The sequence below is a fragment of the Gorilla gorilla genome, chromosome 7, assembly GCF_029281585.2.
Source record: "Gorilla gorilla gorilla isolate KB3781 chromosome 7, NHGRI_mGorGor1-v2.1_pri, whole genome shotgun sequence".
NCBI classification, from domain to species: domain Eukaryota; kingdom Metazoa; phylum Chordata; class Mammalia; order Primates; family Hominidae; genus Gorilla; species Gorilla gorilla.
Genome location: NC_073231.2, coordinates 49713399 through 49729603, shown reverse-complemented (window position 1 = coordinate 49729603; position 16205 = coordinate 49713399). Strand labels below are relative to the sequence as shown.

General features: G+C 39.0%; 2 protein-coding genes across 10 annotated transcripts in view; one reads left to right on the top strand and one right to left on the bottom strand.

Moving 5' to 3' along the window:
* Positions 1–5838, bottom strand: part of LACTB2 (lactamase beta 2) — a 31980-nt gene extending 26142 nt beyond the window's left edge. Inside the window, exon 1 of the mRNA XM_004047136.5 lies at positions 5567–5838. Within this exon, the coding sequence (XP_004047184.2) occupies positions 5567–5688 (122 nt within the window). The 5' untranslated portion in view covers positions 5689–5838. The remainder of the gene's footprint in view (positions 1–5566) is intronic.
* A 9-nt stretch (positions 5839–5847) lies between these two features.
* The window catches only part of XKR9 (XK related 9), an 80417-nt gene continuing 70059 nt past the window's right edge, over positions 5848–16205 (top strand). For 2 of the 9 annotated variants that reach the window (XM_055349611.2, XM_055349613.2), the window contains exons 1-2: positions 5848–6018; positions 10323–10401. The gene's annotated coding sequence lies outside the window, so the exon portion shown is untranslated. Of the gene's footprint in view, positions 6566–10322; positions 10402–16205 lie in introns of all 9 variants that reach the window. The other 7 variants (XM_055349612.2, XM_055349617.2, XM_019032945.4 and 4 more) reach the window with 6 other exon arrangements.

The window sequence follows — 16205 nt, the reverse complement described above, 5'->3', positions numbered from 1 at the left end:
CTGTAGCACAGTAGATGTCCTTCAGAAACACAGTGTTGAACTGTCCTATCTGGAGACAGGAGACCAGATGGTTACACTGGACCAAGAGGGCATTTATTATAGGGTTCTGTTGGTAGTGGAAATGTAAGGAAGAGATGGCTTTAAGAACATTTAGAAGGTACAATCAACCAACCAACAGGATATTTGTTGAACAACAAGATGTGGAAGGAGGGAAACAGTTGGCGACTCTGAGGTTTCTAGGTGGGAGGATTGGTGTGCCATTAATCAAGAAGGTAAACCCTGGAGGGAGCAAATTTGAGATGAGTTTGACTCAGGTCAGAGTGAGTTCTGATGCTATTCCTAGCCATCTTACCTTGCTTTTTTTCCATAGCAATTATTACCATGTAATATATTATGTATTTACATATTTATTTGTTTATTGCCTATTTCCACACCCAACACCACCCTACAAATTTGAGTCCCTTCAGGGCAGAAAGCTTGTCTGTTTGGTTCAAGGAATTTATGGATTTATTTCTATATCCATAATACATTGTACTGCACTTAGCATTGTGCATATTTAGTTATGCTAAATTAAAAATACACAAGACTATAATACTATGATACCTCCAATAATACTCTCTAGCCCACCCATCCTAGATTTTGGCTGCCTCCATGCATTTGCGGTTATTTACCACAAATTCTCACTGCCCCTAACGTAGAGTCACTGGGACTATTTTTGTGGGTCTTCTGGTCCTCACAAAAAGAATACTTCCATGCTTCAGGTAAGGCTCAGATTTTTTCAATCCATCAAGGCCCCACCACTTTTAAAATTATTTCTTAATCCTTGCCTTCCCGTCCTCCCAAGAAACTCTGTTTTGAAATATCTCCTAATCTAAAAATGAATATAAATTTCTATAATTTAATGACCAGATCACATCACACTGATCAAAAGTCATGACAAAATTAACAGGGTTGATACATGAATTTGATAAAATCTAGTAGCAAAGAAAACAGATCTTTTAGAATGCCTGTGCTGGTTGTTTGCAGGTGAAAGTGTGAGTGACCATACGACTGTGGTACTGGAGAACATGTTTCTGGGGCTCCAGTTTTAGGTCTCTTAATGGTCCTGTCTTGGTTTAACAAAATTGGAATTGATAAAAGAAGGGCTCTCAAAAGAAAGAAAACAGAAAAAAGTTCTGGAATTAATACAATCTATTCAGAACAAAGGAGGGGTGTCTAGATACTATAAAACCTAAAACATGAGTTTGCACCAAGCTTTGAGGGAAAAAAAAAGTCACACTGATAACATATGACATTGACATAGCAATTTAAACCATTTGGAGCTTTCATATTTACTATTTCTTTTGATCCTCATATCAACTCTAGGGAGGTATTATTACTTTATTAATTATTTATTTTATAGAAAACTTATCTTCAGAAAGGCTAAGTGATTTGCTCCAGGTCATATAACCAGCAAGAGGCAGTGCTAGGAAGCACTAGATGTTCAGATACAAGGTCCAGTGACTTCTCCATTCAAAACACTGCCTCTCTAGCAGAAGGGGATTGCTTAGGTTAAGTGCTTAGAATCATTATGTGACAAAAATAAAACTTCAGCTATACATTTGAAAAAACTGTTATCAGTTTTGAAATTGAAAAAAATGTTATCAGTTTCTCCCTTAGCAAACCGTTACTCTATCAATGATGTCTGTAAATAGTAAATAGTTATAATAGATGATTGGATAGTATCATCTCTACATGGGCTAGTTGACTTTGTTCTTCTTGGCCACAGATAATAATATTCCTATCTCAGGAGGTCATTTTGCAAATGCAAATTATGCTAATGAAGGGCTCAAGGGAAGAGTATAGATGAATCTGTATAGGTCTATGAACGATTTATTCACTAGAGCAAAGTGCCTGGCACATAGTAGGCACACAATAACTTTGCTACATGAATGGAGAAAAAAATTTTTAATTGATGGAAAATTAGTAGAATCAAATTCCTTGTTATAGGTATTTCATGTCAATATTAAGATAGCTATTAACTGGTCTCTATTTGCTGTCACTCTTACAAAATCATTAGATATTTTCTGAACACCTACTATGAGCAGTGTTATCTAGATGTTATGAGGAAAGCAGAAGTGATAAAAATAATGGCTAACATGGTATGTTTTCCACGTGCTAGAACTTGTTAAGTGCTTTTCATATATGTTTTTTCATTTAAATTTCACTGAGTCCTTATCAAATCCAATGAGGTAGGTACTATACAACCTTCATTGGGTTGTATCAGGAATCTGAAGCTTAGAACTGTCTTGTCCAAAGTCATATGGCTAGTAAATGGCACCAGGATTCTAATCGAGGTAACCAGAGTCCAGAGTTTTAATTCTATTCCACTTGACTACCTTTTTCTATTATCAGCCACACTGTCTGCCCACAAAGTATGTACAATTTTGATAGGAAAGGTTAAAATTGCAGTTTTTAAAGGTTCTTGAGCAGAGGAGGAAAGTAAAAACACCGGACAATTTGGCTGTCATTTATTGATTCAAATGCTTATTGAGTACCTATGTACTAAGCATCACAGTTAGGTCTAGCAGTGTTTTAGTGAAATTCATTTGGCTTCCATGGGCTGATCAGATGAGGAAGGAAGACCAGCTAAAACTGTAGTTATCCAGCAGTTCTGGAGTCATAATAGTGAAAATTAAGAGAAAATGTACAGAATGCTCATTCATTCAGCAACTGTTTACTGTTCTACCTGAACTGTGTACAAGGCTGTGTGCTAGGTGCTGGGCATATAGCCATGAATATGCTTTCACTGAACTGATGTTATAGTGGGGTATGAAGGTGTGGAAAGACACTAAGCTTCTTGCACAAAAAAATCATTTATCATTGAGATAAGGACCATGAAAAGTATGGAGTGTCCCTAATACAGTCTGATGGGTCAGGGAAGACTTCCATGAGGAAATGGTATTTAAACTGTGCTCTAAAGGATGAATGAGATTAGCTGGGTAAAGAAGGGAGGAATGAGTGGAAGAAAGAGGAAAGCATGCGTGAAGGCCCTGAGACAGGGAATCACAAACCTCATCTGGGACACTAGAAGGCCAGCATGGCTGGAGTGGGAGAGGTTTGAGAGAAGCCTGATAAGACTGCTGGAGGCCAGAATACACAAGGCCTTCCAGTTTTAATTCCTAAAATACCACTCAGGCTACAAAGGGAAGATTGGATTGAAGAGAGACAGAGGTAGTCATACAGAAGCCAATTAGGAGGCTATTACAGTAGGCTAAGCAAGAGTTGTGCTGGCTTGGACTGAGTGACAGCAGGGGACATGAACAGATCTTCATAATGGCTTGGATATGCAGTAGGAAGCAAATAAATGTCAGGAAGGGTATTTAGGCATTTCCTTTGATGGCTTTGTTTATCAAGATATGAACAACTGGAGGAGGACCTGGCAGTTTTCTGGAAAGGTTATGAGTTCAGTATGGAAAACACTGAGTTCCAGGCAGCAGTGAGTCATGCAAATAGATTTAAAAGTTGGCTACTTGAGTCTGAAGATCAAGTTTGGAATTTGAACTTGAGCTATATATTTGGTAGTTAATAATAAACAGATAATAAAGGCAAAGCCAAATAAGTAGATGAGATCACCTAGGTAGAGAATACAGTAGAAGAACATGAGAGATGAGGATTATATACTGAGTAACTAAAATAATTAAAGATTTGATAAAGAAGGTGACTCTATCAAGGTGAAAGAGAAAGAGCAGCTCGAGAGGTAATAGGAAACCTGAAGACTGTGGTCTTGGCAAATTAAGGAGGGAGTCGTCAATGGTGTCAAAGCACTGAAGTTCAAGGAAGATGATAACAGAAAAATACCATTGGGGTTAGTGATACAAAAGCCGCTTGTGATCTTAGAACTGTTTTGTGAAGCGGAACAGGTGGATACCAATCTCAGAACATCTGACAAGGGGCCAATTAATATTAACTTCTAGCCACCTTTTACTTTATACCTTTTACTTTATACAGTAGCATTATCTACACTTATTTCTAGCTCAACTATACGGACTCTCTAGTTCAACTATATGGAGAAATAATTTACATAGTGCAAGTAATTCCACTGGCCATTCCACTCCATTAATTTATGTGAGCAACAGTGTTAAGTAATTTAAGACGAGAGACTATAAATCTGCTTTTCCCTCAGTTAGTCTTTAAGTCTCTCTTAGCACTAGCACTTTGCTATGTTGAGTGTGATTCTAGTGTTTAAAGATACAGTATGTATTTTTCATACAATATAGCCCCTAAACACAAGCCAATTTCTTCACCTGGTTTTCAAACAGAATCAGCCATCTGTTTCAACGCTGGAAAAAAGGCAGGTTGTGCTGAACTTACTGAGACAATACACTGATCTCCAACATGGTGTTCTTCTAAGAGACTTTCCAGGGTAATTCTGATAATATGCATCTTTTGTCTGAGGTATTGACTAGTTTAAGATGACACACTGTAGAGAGACCGCCTATGGATTTACTTGGTTGAGGGACTTCCAGCCAAGACAGACTGTACCCGAGAGATCTCGCATTTTTCCTGCTTAATTCTCTATCCTCCTAGATTCTGGTGGCAGCCTAAACCTTTGGTAACTACCTGACCCTGCCTTATTTACTCTGAACTTAATCTTTTACCTGCCCACTTTGCAGGTCTGCTGCTTCTAAAATTCTTATTTACTGGAAAAACGCCAAACAGTAGACACTTCCAAGGAAAACTCAATTAACTGTACTTACTAAATCGTTTTTAGTAATCAATTATATTTTAAAAATAATTTATGTCTTGACTGCACGATTAAATTCTATGCTCAAGAGAAACTACATTATCTGGGTTCATCCAGTAAAGACTACAAAAGTTGCTAAATGCCTAAGACTTACTATGCAGTAAACCAAATCTCCCATTCCTGCATAATTCCACTAAAACAGAATACAGCTAAACAAGAGCAAAAGTATCTTCTTAGAAATACAGGTGTGTTACTGTGTCTGCAAATTAAACTCAAACAAGGTCACACACAATTGTAACAAAAAACTTTCCCAAATTACTTATGTCAGCTCGTTTTATGATCCCACAGGCTGCAGAGAACCAATTTGGAAGCCAGGAGAATCCTGCCCTCTGCTGCTGAGTTGAGGAAATCGTCTCAACATAATTAATCGCTTTTGAGAAGGGAAGTTACACTCTGGGCAAAACACCAGTGAAAGTCAAGTGAGCAAAGTAAACGCTTTCTTGGACTCTTGACATCCGAATTTTCTCAACAGTTTAAACACGCACACCCTGGCATTCAAACATCAAGCACAGTAAATCGGGTTTCAAAACAGAAGTTTTTTTTTTTTTTTTTTCCATTTCTCCCTAAATTAGAGAGCTATCACCTGGGGTGGTCGTATTTTAGCTAGCTTCGAGATCCGAGTGTCTGCGTGCAGTCCCGACGGGGCTGCTAGGCGCGGGGCTGCCCAGCTAGGGACAGGACGCGGCGCTCTCCACTGCCCGCGCAGCCGCGATCAGTCAAAGCCCGGGCTCCGGGGCCGGCTGTGAACGTTGGTTGGGGAGGTTGGAGAGGGACGTTTACCTGGGGCCGGTCCCCACTAGGTAGGTGTTGGTGCCTTGGAGGGTCATGGGACCCGGGTTACAGCCCAACACACGCACGACTCGATTGGACAGCCGCTCGACACGCTGCAGTACAGCAGCCATTCCCGCCTCAGCCGCCCGCCGGCGTGTCGCCTATCTGGATACTCCAGCGCGGAAGAAGCCAACAGGCTGGGGATAGCGAGTAGCGTCCACGTGATGCCTCGCAACCTGGGAGGGAGGGGATTGGCCAGCGGCTGGTCCAGGTGTCATGTGACACCGCGGGCGAGCCGGGGCGGGGATCCGGCAGCTCGGCCGGGGGGGGCGGGGCGGAACCAGAGGGCACGTGACGCCGCGCGGGCTGCGCGGGCAGTGGTGGGAAGGCTGGCGCGAGGCGTGAGGTGGCGTGAGGCGAAGCTGGAATCTGGCTCTGTCACGGGGGCTGGTGCCTCACGGGTTTGTATCCTAGACAGGCGAGTGGATCCAAGTGGGCGAGAGACATTTTAATCTGGAAGAGTCTTGTGATTTGGGAGACAGGTTTGGTAACCGTTCGTTATTCAGTAATAAATCTCAGGAAGGATTGCCAGATTTTTAGGCAGTGGCTCTGTGTGTGTGTGCGTGCGTATGTGTGTGTGTGTGTGTGTGTGTGTATAGTAGTAGCCTGTTCATCTTTTTTTTTTTTTTTTTTTTTTTGAGACGAAGTCTCGGTCTGTCGCCCAGGCTGGAGTGCAGTGGCGCGATCTCGGCTCACTGCAAGCTCCGCCTCCCGGGTTCACGCCATCCTCCTGCCTCGGCCTCCCGAGTAGCTGGGACTATAGGCGCCCGCCACCAGGCCCGGCTAATTTTTTGTATTTTTAGTAGAGACGGGGTTTCATTGTGTTAGCCAGGAAGGTCTTGATCTCCTGACCTCGTGATCCGCCCGCCTCGGCCTCCCAAAGTGCTGGGATTACAGGCGTGCGCCACCGCGCTGGGCCAGCCTGTTCATCTTTTATAATAAATAGTGGTAAGACATATTTACTTAGTACTTCCTACTATGCCTAAGTGCTTTCTACAAACATCCGACTTAACTCCCTTAGTCCTCAGAACATTTTTAAGAGGTGGACACTATTTTTGTTACAAATGAAAAACGGGGATTGGGCGGCTGCCCAGATGACAGGGTCTGTGTGTGCGGCCTTGCTCCTACCTGCCTCGCACTAACACTTGTCCCCCTCAGTAAGATTCAAGGAGCATGCCTCTGCCTGCCAGTGTTACCCGCCTGCCCAGAGAGCTAGGCTGGTCTTTTGGAGCCATTTTATGCCCAAGATGGAAGGGAGTCATTTTCTCTGTAACAAGTCGGTTTCTAATCAGCCAAGTATTAACTATCCAGTGTTAACTACAGCTTCCCATAAAAAAAGTTGAGTTATAAATTACTTAAAAGAAAATACACAGATCCTGTAGACAGTTCCATTGAGTTATGACAATTGTATGTAATCACTGCCCCAAAGAGATGTAGAACATATCCACTGTAGCAGCCCACTCTATTTTTTTTTTTTAAAAAGGTGAGAAATTGACACATACAGTGCTTGGTGGCTTTTTTTTTTCCAGATATTTCTGATGAAGAAAACGATCTGCTCTTACCTATTTTATGAATCAGCAGCATAGTGTATCAGAGTGGCTAATGACATCTGCTTTGTGTGTGAGAAATGTCTTTGCCTTGTTTCACACAGTTGTACTTTTAATGGAAAAATATTCAAAAAACCATCGCTGAAATAATCATATAAGTTATATCCCCTGTTGCAATGGGAAGTTAAACAGTATACCCTTCAAAAAAAAATACTTAAAGTAACCAAATCTCCTACATCAGGCATTTCAATCTGTCAATATGTATTTATCATAGCCATCAATTAATAGCTATTCAGGCGGGAAGCTATGCACATCTTCCCTTTTTAAGAACTCTGCTGGAAAGTCAGTGAACCCTGGAGAAGAGGATGGAACAGTAATTTCTGCACCAGATTCCTGAGAATCTGGGCACTCCCCTTCTTTTATTCTTTAGCTTAATTAATTTCCTTACTTAACTTACTTATTTACTTACAGGGTCTGGCTTTCACCCAGGCTGCAGTGCAGTGGTACTATCATAGCTCACTGTAACCTTGAACTCTTGAACTCAAGCGATTCAGGTGATCCTCCTGCTTTGGTCTCCCAAAGTGCTAGGATTACAGGCTTGAGCCACCATGCCTGGCTGAGATAAACTTTTTAGCTCCCACATATGAATGAGAATATGTGATATTTGTCTTTCTATGTGTGGATTATTTCACTTAGCATAATCTCTAGTTCCATCCATGTTGCTGAAAATGACATGATCTCATTTTTTTTATGGCCAAATAGTATTTTATTGTGTGTATATATCACATTTTCTTTATCCATTTGTTTGTTGATGGACTTTTAGGTTGATTTCATATCTTTCCTATTGTGAATAATGTTGTGATAAACATGCAGGTGCAGTTGTCCCTTTGATATACAAATAGTAGTGGGATTGCTAAATCATATGGTAGTTCTCTCTCTCTGTGTGTGTGTGTGTGTGTGTGTGTGTGTATTTTATACATCTCTGTACTGTTTTCCATAGCGGTTGTACTAATTTACATTCCCACCAACTGTGTATGAGAGTTCCTTTTTCTCTACATCCTCTCCAGCATCTGTTATTGTCTTTTTAATAACAGCTATTCTAACTGGGGTAAGATGATATCTCATTATGGTTTTGATCTGCATTTGCCTGATGATTAGTGATGTTGAGCATTTTTTCATATGTTTGTTGGCCATTTGTATATCTTCTTTTGAGAATCATCTATTCATGTTCTGTACCCTCTTTTTGGTGGGATTATTTGTGTTTTCTCTTGTTGAGTTTGAGTTCCTTGTATGTTCTGGATATTAGTCCCTTGTCAGATGAATAGTTTGCAAATATTTTCTTCTGTTCAGCAGATGTCTCTGCACCCTGTTTGTTTCCTTTGCTGTGCAGAAGCTTTTTCATTTAATATAGTCAAATTTGTCTGTTTTTATTTTAGTCGTATGTGCTTTTGAGGTCTTAGCTACAAAATCTTTGCCTAAACCAATGTCCTTATGTATTTTACCTATATTTTCTTCTAGTAGTTTTATAGTTTAAGGTCTTACGTTTAATCCTTCTTGAGTTGGCTTTTGCATATGATGAGAGACAAGGTCCAGCTTCATTAGCTTTTTTTAAAAATTAAACTTTCACTTGCACTTTCCTTCTGGATTCCATTTAATCAATTGCCAAGCTCCTCATTTGGCAGATGAAGGAATAGGCCAAATGATTTAAAAGTAAGGCAACTTGCATAGGGCCATACAAGGAGATACTAGAAGAAGAGTACAAATAGAAGGTAGATAGTGACTATGTTTTAGATGAGATAAAATTGAGGTAATTGTGGTATATCCAGGTAAAGAAACCTATGGACAGTTAGATATATTTTTTGGTCGGGTGTGGTGGCTAACGCCTGTAATCCCAGCACTTTGGGAGACTAGCCTGACCAACATGGCGAAACCCTGTCTCTACTAAAAATACAAAAATTAGGTGGGCATGGTGGCGGGTGCCTGTAATCCCAGCTACTTGGGAGGCCGAGGCAGGAGAATCACTTGAACCCAGGAGGTGGAGGTTGCAGTGAGCTGAGATCGCGGCACTGCACTCCAGCCTGAGTGACAGAGTGAGACTCCATGTCAAAAAAAAAAAAAGATACAAAATTAAGTCTTTGTGAATATGTTTAGAAATGTGACTTGAAGTTTAAGTTCCTCTCCAAGAAATCAGATCAAATATTTTTCACGTTCTGTTCAGTTACACTTACAATAGTTTATTATCTACTTACAACATGCAAAGTAATGTTGTAGACATACTGAGGGCATGTTAAAAATGAATAAGATAATCTTTGCTTTCTAGAGGGTCGTAACCATGAAGGAGATACTTTTAAAGTATATATGGGTTCAGGTATGGTGGCATGAGCCTGTAATCCTAGCACTGTTGGGAGGCTGAGTCTGGAGGAGTGCTGGAGCCCAGGAGTTCGAGGTTATAGTGAGCTATGATTGTGCCACTGCACTCCAGCCTGAGTGATGGAGCAAGACCTTGTCTCTTAAAAAAAAGCATATGTGGGTAAATACTAGAAGAGAAGTACAGCTGAGGTGATGAGATTGCAAGGAGAAAGGGGAGAAACATATTGGGATGATCTGGGAAAGCCTAAAGATGGTGGGTTTTGAGCTGATTCTTAAAGGATTGACAGAATTTCATCAGATAGATGGCAGTTATTCTAGACAGCAGTAAATAACCTTGAGCAAAGGCTTGGAAATGGAAGAAAAGTAGTGCTTATTTTGGGAATACAGACCAACAATCATATGCTCTTGGGGCATAAGATTTGAGAAGGTATAAGGTTGAAAAGTAGGTAGGGCTGAGTTTATGATACTTTGTTAGAGTACTTCAAATTTAAGAACCTCCTTTTCAAACATGACATGTTATCCCTTTGGATATGTTGTGAGACAAATTGTATTTTCTTGACTTATTTGACAAATACAGTGAAAGCTTGGAACCTAGTCAGCCTATGAAAGGACCTATGCTATTTCTTCCTCTCAATGAGATAGTTATAAAAGGGTGTACTGTATTCACAATGACACAGACTCTTATCACTAAATTAGAAAATGCCACATATGACTAACAGGTGATTTCAGTTTCATTTTAGTATTCGATCTTAAAGGTTTACACATCCTTTAATTATACTTGTTTTTAGTGAAGAAGTAAAATATTCACAAGATGAAGATTTTTCCAGAAGGGACTTTGAGTCAAAGATGGCTTTTTATATTTGACAAGTAAGTCTATATTTTATATGTGTTATATTTGGTTGACAAGGGAAAGTTTCCTAGTCTTAATTTCTTTAAATATCTGCTTTATCTCAGATAGTTGTACAGTGGGCAAAAGTTACGTATTTCGGCTCGCAGCCAGGTAGCTACATAGCTAGGTTGGTATTTGGAATTGGATTGAAACCGTTTGTGTTAAGCCATTCTTGCATTGCTGTAAAGAAATATTTGAGACTAGGTAATTTATAAGAAACGAGGACCAGGCGCAGTTGCCTATTCTTGTAATCCCAGCACTTTGGGAGGCCGAGGTGGGTGGGTCACTTGAGGTCAGGATTCGAAATCAGCCTGCCCAATATGGCGAAACCCCGTCTCTACTAAAAATACAAAAATTAGCTCGGTTTGGTGGTGTGCGCCTGTAGTCCCAGCTACTTGGAGAGGCTGAGGCAGGAGAATCACTTGAACCCACTGTCTTTGATATTAGCACTTGGATCCCTTTTAGTTTTGCAAATATCTTTAGCAAGTGGTTGCTGTACAGCCTGCTTAAAGTCCTCTTCTGAAGAAGCTTTTTCTTTCTCTCTCACCTGGCCAGGCTGCACATTTTTCAAACTTTTATGCTCTGCTTCCTGTTTAAATATAAATTCAAATTTTCAGTCATTTTCTTGCTTCCACATCTGGTCATAGGTTGTTAGAAGCAGCCAGTCCATGTCTTGAATGCTTTGCTACTTAGAAATTTCTTCTGCCAGGTACCCTAAATCATCACTCTGAAGTTCAAACTTCCATAGATCTCTAGGGCACAAATACAGTCCAGCCAAGCTTTTTGCTGAGGCATAACATGGGTGATCTTTGCTCCACTTCTGAATAAGTTACTCATTTCCATCTGAGACATCAGCAGCCTGGACTTCATTGTCCGTATCATTATCGGCATTTGGGTCACAACCTTTAAGAAGCTCCAAACTTTCCCTCATCTTCCTTTCTTCTCTGAGTCTTACAAACTCTTCTAGCCTCTGCCTGTTACTCAGTTCTAACACTGTTTTCATGTTTTCAGGTATCTTTATAGCAAAACTTTACTACTGGTGCCAATTTTCTGTGTTAGGCCATTCTTGCATTGCTAGAAATAAATACCTGAGACTGGGTAATTTATAAGAAAATAAGTTTAATAGGCTCATGGTTCTTCAGGCTGTACAGGAAGCAAAGTGCCAGAATCTGCTTTTGGGGAGGCCTCAGGAAGCTTACAATCATGGCAGAAGGTGAAGAGGAAGCAGGTGTCTCACATGGAGAGAGCAGGAGCAAAAAAGAGAGTAGTGGGGGAGATGCAATGCTTTACAACAACCAGATCTCTCTCACTATCGTGAGGACAGCACCAAACCATGAGAGATACACCCCTATGACCCAAAACCTCCAACCGGGCCCCACCTCCAACATGGGGGATTACAATTCAACATGAGATTTGGTAGGGACATATATTCAGACTATATCATTGTCCTATTAAGTCAGTAAGTGTAAGAAGTCCCCTATGAAGCCAAACTTTGTAGGTGGCATTATTTTACCTAAGGTGGTACTGGAATAGTGATCAACCATAGAGATAGAGATGAACTATTCTTAATACAAGTTATACAACTATGTGGTTATTGAAAGACCTGCAGGCTCTCTTTATCAGATCCACCATATGTATTAGCTTGCTATGTAGGTTTCCTTCTACTTGGTGTTATGTTCTGCCTGACTAAATTAGGAATATGGATATTACCATATTAGATTAATCTATTGCATCTAATGTTCTGCCAGTAACAGTTTCTGTTTCTTGGAAATTATTCTTTCCATCTTGTAAAAGTTGACTCAAAACTGCTAGTGTTGGCCAGGTATGGTACCTGTGCTGATAGTCCCAGCTACTCAGGAGGCTAAGGTGGGAGGATCACTTGAGCACAGGAATTCAAGACCAGCCTGGGTAATATAGAGAGACCCTGTCTCTTAAACAAACAAACAAACAAACAACCCAAACCTGCTACTACTATTTTTATTACTCTTGCCAGGTAAAGGAAGCTCTTTTTATGGGTAGAGAGATTAAGAAATGCACATATGGAATACTGAAGTATATAGTCTGTAATTTTAAGGAAATTATCTATATTTAAAATTATTTAAAGCAAAATTTTAGCTTAACTATTGTGTTTTAGTCAAGTTTTATTCTTTTGAACATGTTCTCAGACTATAAAGTTTTCCTGAGAAAAAGCAGTGGAAAATAAGTTAAAGATTAAAAAAAAATAAAAAAAATCTTTTTTTGTTTTGTTTTGTGACAGGGTCTCACTTTGTTGCCCAGGCTGGAGTGCAGTGATGCCATATCAGTTCACTGCAACCCCCACTTCCTGGGCTTAAATGATCCTCCCACCTCAGCCTCCCAAGTAGCTGACACTACAGGAGCACACTACCATGCCTGGCTAATTTTTGTATTTTTTTTGTAGAGGTGGGGTTTCACCATGTTGCCCAGGCTGGTCTTGAACTCCTGGACTCAAGTGATCTGCCTGGCTCAGCCTCCCAAAGTGCTGAGATTACAGGCGTGAGCTACTGCACCTGGCTAAGATTTTTGTTTAGAAAGGTTTAGATCACATCATTTGCAATTCTAACTATATTCCCCTCTCCCTTTAATTTCACTACAGAAAAGAATAATATACAATAATAATGTGTATTCTATCTCAAATCTATAGACTGCTGTGCCTAAGTGTTATACTCACGCAGCTATAAATGTTTTCTGTTTCTCTTCAGATACTGTGTAAGTATATTGTGGGTAGGACCTAAGCACTGGAGGCAAACAGATTTTACTCATTAGAGAAAACTCACCTAAATACCCAATACCTCTATGCCTCAGTTTTCTGGTCTACAAAATGGAGTCAATAATACTGTTTTCACAGGGATTTGTGAGGATTAAATGAAATAATTTATGCCAAAAAACTTCACTTTTAGTAAACACCTAGAAGTAGTAGCTACTATTACTACCATCTATTCTCCTATATAAGCAATTTTTTTCTTAGTAAAGCTTAAGAAATTATATTTTTAAGAATGATATTAGAACAGGATTTGTATACACATTAAACATATCCAATAGAACCATGCTAAGGAATTTCTGACAATATTTTTTGAAACTTTTGTTTTTGAAGGATTCAAAATCTAGTGCATTAGACTTTTGAACTAGCTGTTCCTTCAAGCTGGAAAGCTTTTCCATCTCATATGCACATGGCCAATTTCACTACTCAAATGCCACCTTCTCAGTGAGTCCTGCCCTGACTAATCTAATTAATGTTGCAGCCCATGATATGCCCATCTCTACTGTAATCGCTGATCTTCCTTACTATGCTTTATTTTTTCCATAGCACTTACCACCTTCTCATATATTTGATTTATTAATTATTTTTTATTGTTAATTGACTATATTTTGAATTTTATATTTAAGAATGATACATAATAGATGTACATATTTTTGAGGTGCATGTGATAATACATTCATATAATTTATAAAGATCAAATCATTGTAATTGAGATACCCCTTGATTATCTTTCTGTGCTGGGATATAAGTTCCACAGGGGCAGGAATATTTGTCTCTCATCACTTGATATATCCAGGAAAGCCTAAAACAGCACATGGTAGTTTCTAAGTAAATATTTAATTAGTTCAGTTGAGCAGAACCTCCCGATTAATCTCATCCTCCTAAACCCCATGTGTATGTTGGCTTGAGGTCTTTCATGTTAGCATAAGAAACCTGCTGCAGGGAAATTCATGTCCCACTAGATTGTAAAAACTCAGTTTTTAAACTGTTTTTTTCTGTCCTGTTGGCCACAACATTCTTGACAGGAGAAGCAGTGATCATAACTGTTGCTTTATTCCGTGAGAAGAATGAAATACCTTTTAATATTATTCTGAAGACTTTTTAGCAAAATACTTATAAGTGATAAAATGATAAGAACACAGTAAGTATTGGTTTGTGTGTGTGTTTTTAGTAAACATTCACCTTGGTGTGTTTAATAAATTTTTTTATAGAAACATAGTGTGTTAACTGGTCTGGCTGCCATAGCAGAATACCACAGACTTGTTAGCTTAAACAATAGAAATTTATTTTTTGACAGTTCTGGACACTGGAAGTCCAAGATCATTGTGCCAGCAGGGTTGGTTTCTGGTGAGGTTCTCTCTCCTTGGGTTACAGATGGCTGCCTTCTTGTGTCCTCACATGGCTTTTTCTCTGGTGTTGCTTCCTCTTCTTGTAAGAACTCCAGTCCTGTTGCATCAGGGCTCCAGAGCTCATTTATTCCTCCTTACCTTCAAGATCATACCACAGTACTTTTTCACTTAACATTATATGAAGTCAAGTCAGACATTGCAAACTCATATGCTTACAGAGGCCAGGCAAGCAGTTAGCAAGGTAATAATGATAACTAACATTTACTGGGCCCTAACTGTGTGCCAAGTACTTTTCTAGGGGTTTATATGTATTACATGTATTATCTTTCTTGACCTTCACAACAACCCTGTAAGGTATATACCATTATTCTCTCCACATTTTAGATGAAGAAAATAAAGTATAAGGCTGAAAAGAATACATTTAGGGACACACAGCTAGTAGGTAGCTGCATTAACATTGAGACCCAGCTGTTGAAATGCCTGAAATGGGCCAGATGACTACTGTGATGAACAGGAGAGAGCATGCCCCACCTAAAGAGGCAGCCACTGCTCATGAAGGACTAATCTAGTATAGAAGATCTTTCTGTTTTTTGTTAGCAGTCAAACATTTGCGTTTTTTGTGAAATGTTGGCAATTAATTAGGAAAACAAACCAAAAAACCACCACTGAGTCAGACAAATCTTGTATACAGATTGTGTTCATTCAGACTATGTTTATAAAATAGTAATAATAATAGTAGAATCTACATTTTAAGTGATAGAAGAATTAAATTGGGGCGTTTTATATACAACATTTTGCTCAGTGCTTGGCACATAGTGGTAAGTAAATGTTAGCTTTCATTAGTAGCATAAACATTTTCTCCAGTCATCGAGATTCTGCATGAGTATCATTTACTATTTTTATTTTAAAAAATTATATACCTAACAACATCAGTACAGGTCTGTTGTAAAAAAAAAAAACCTCAAAAAAATGTAGCAGTATAGAGAGAAAAGAACTGAAGTTGCATTTGCTTCCTACTCTCAACCGCCTTCCTCTCTCCATGTATAATTAAAAACCATAAATAGTATACAGTATTTATCTTTCTGGGATTTGCTTTTTTCACTTAAAACATCTTGAAGATCTTCTGAAGTGAGTTCATACAAAACTGCTTTAATCTTTTTAAAGGCTGCATGGTGTATCCTTTAGTATGGATGTACCATAATCTATTGAACTAGGCCTCTCAATTGTCATTTAGGTAGTTTTCAATATTTCGCTCTTATAAAAAAGGCTCTGCAAAGATTATCTTTTTGTACATTTTTGAATATTTCCCTAGGATAGAATCCTAGATGGAATTGCTGGGCCAAAAGCATATTAAGAATTTTTACAACTATTGCACCTTTGTTACTTATATTTTAGTAGTTTTGTAATATTCCATTTTATGGATCTACCTTTATTTACTTTACCATTTCCTTATGTTGAAATATTTAGGTTGTTTCCAATTTGCCACTATAAATAGTCATGTGATAAATTTCTTTGTGGGTAGGTCATATTTTTAAAAGATAAATAGTCTGAGAGGAAGTTATCAACTATCAAGTATATTTCTGAGACTTTCCCAAAGCTATTATAAGAACTGTATTTAGTGGCAATATATTATTTTTAGGAAAAGTAGAGCTTT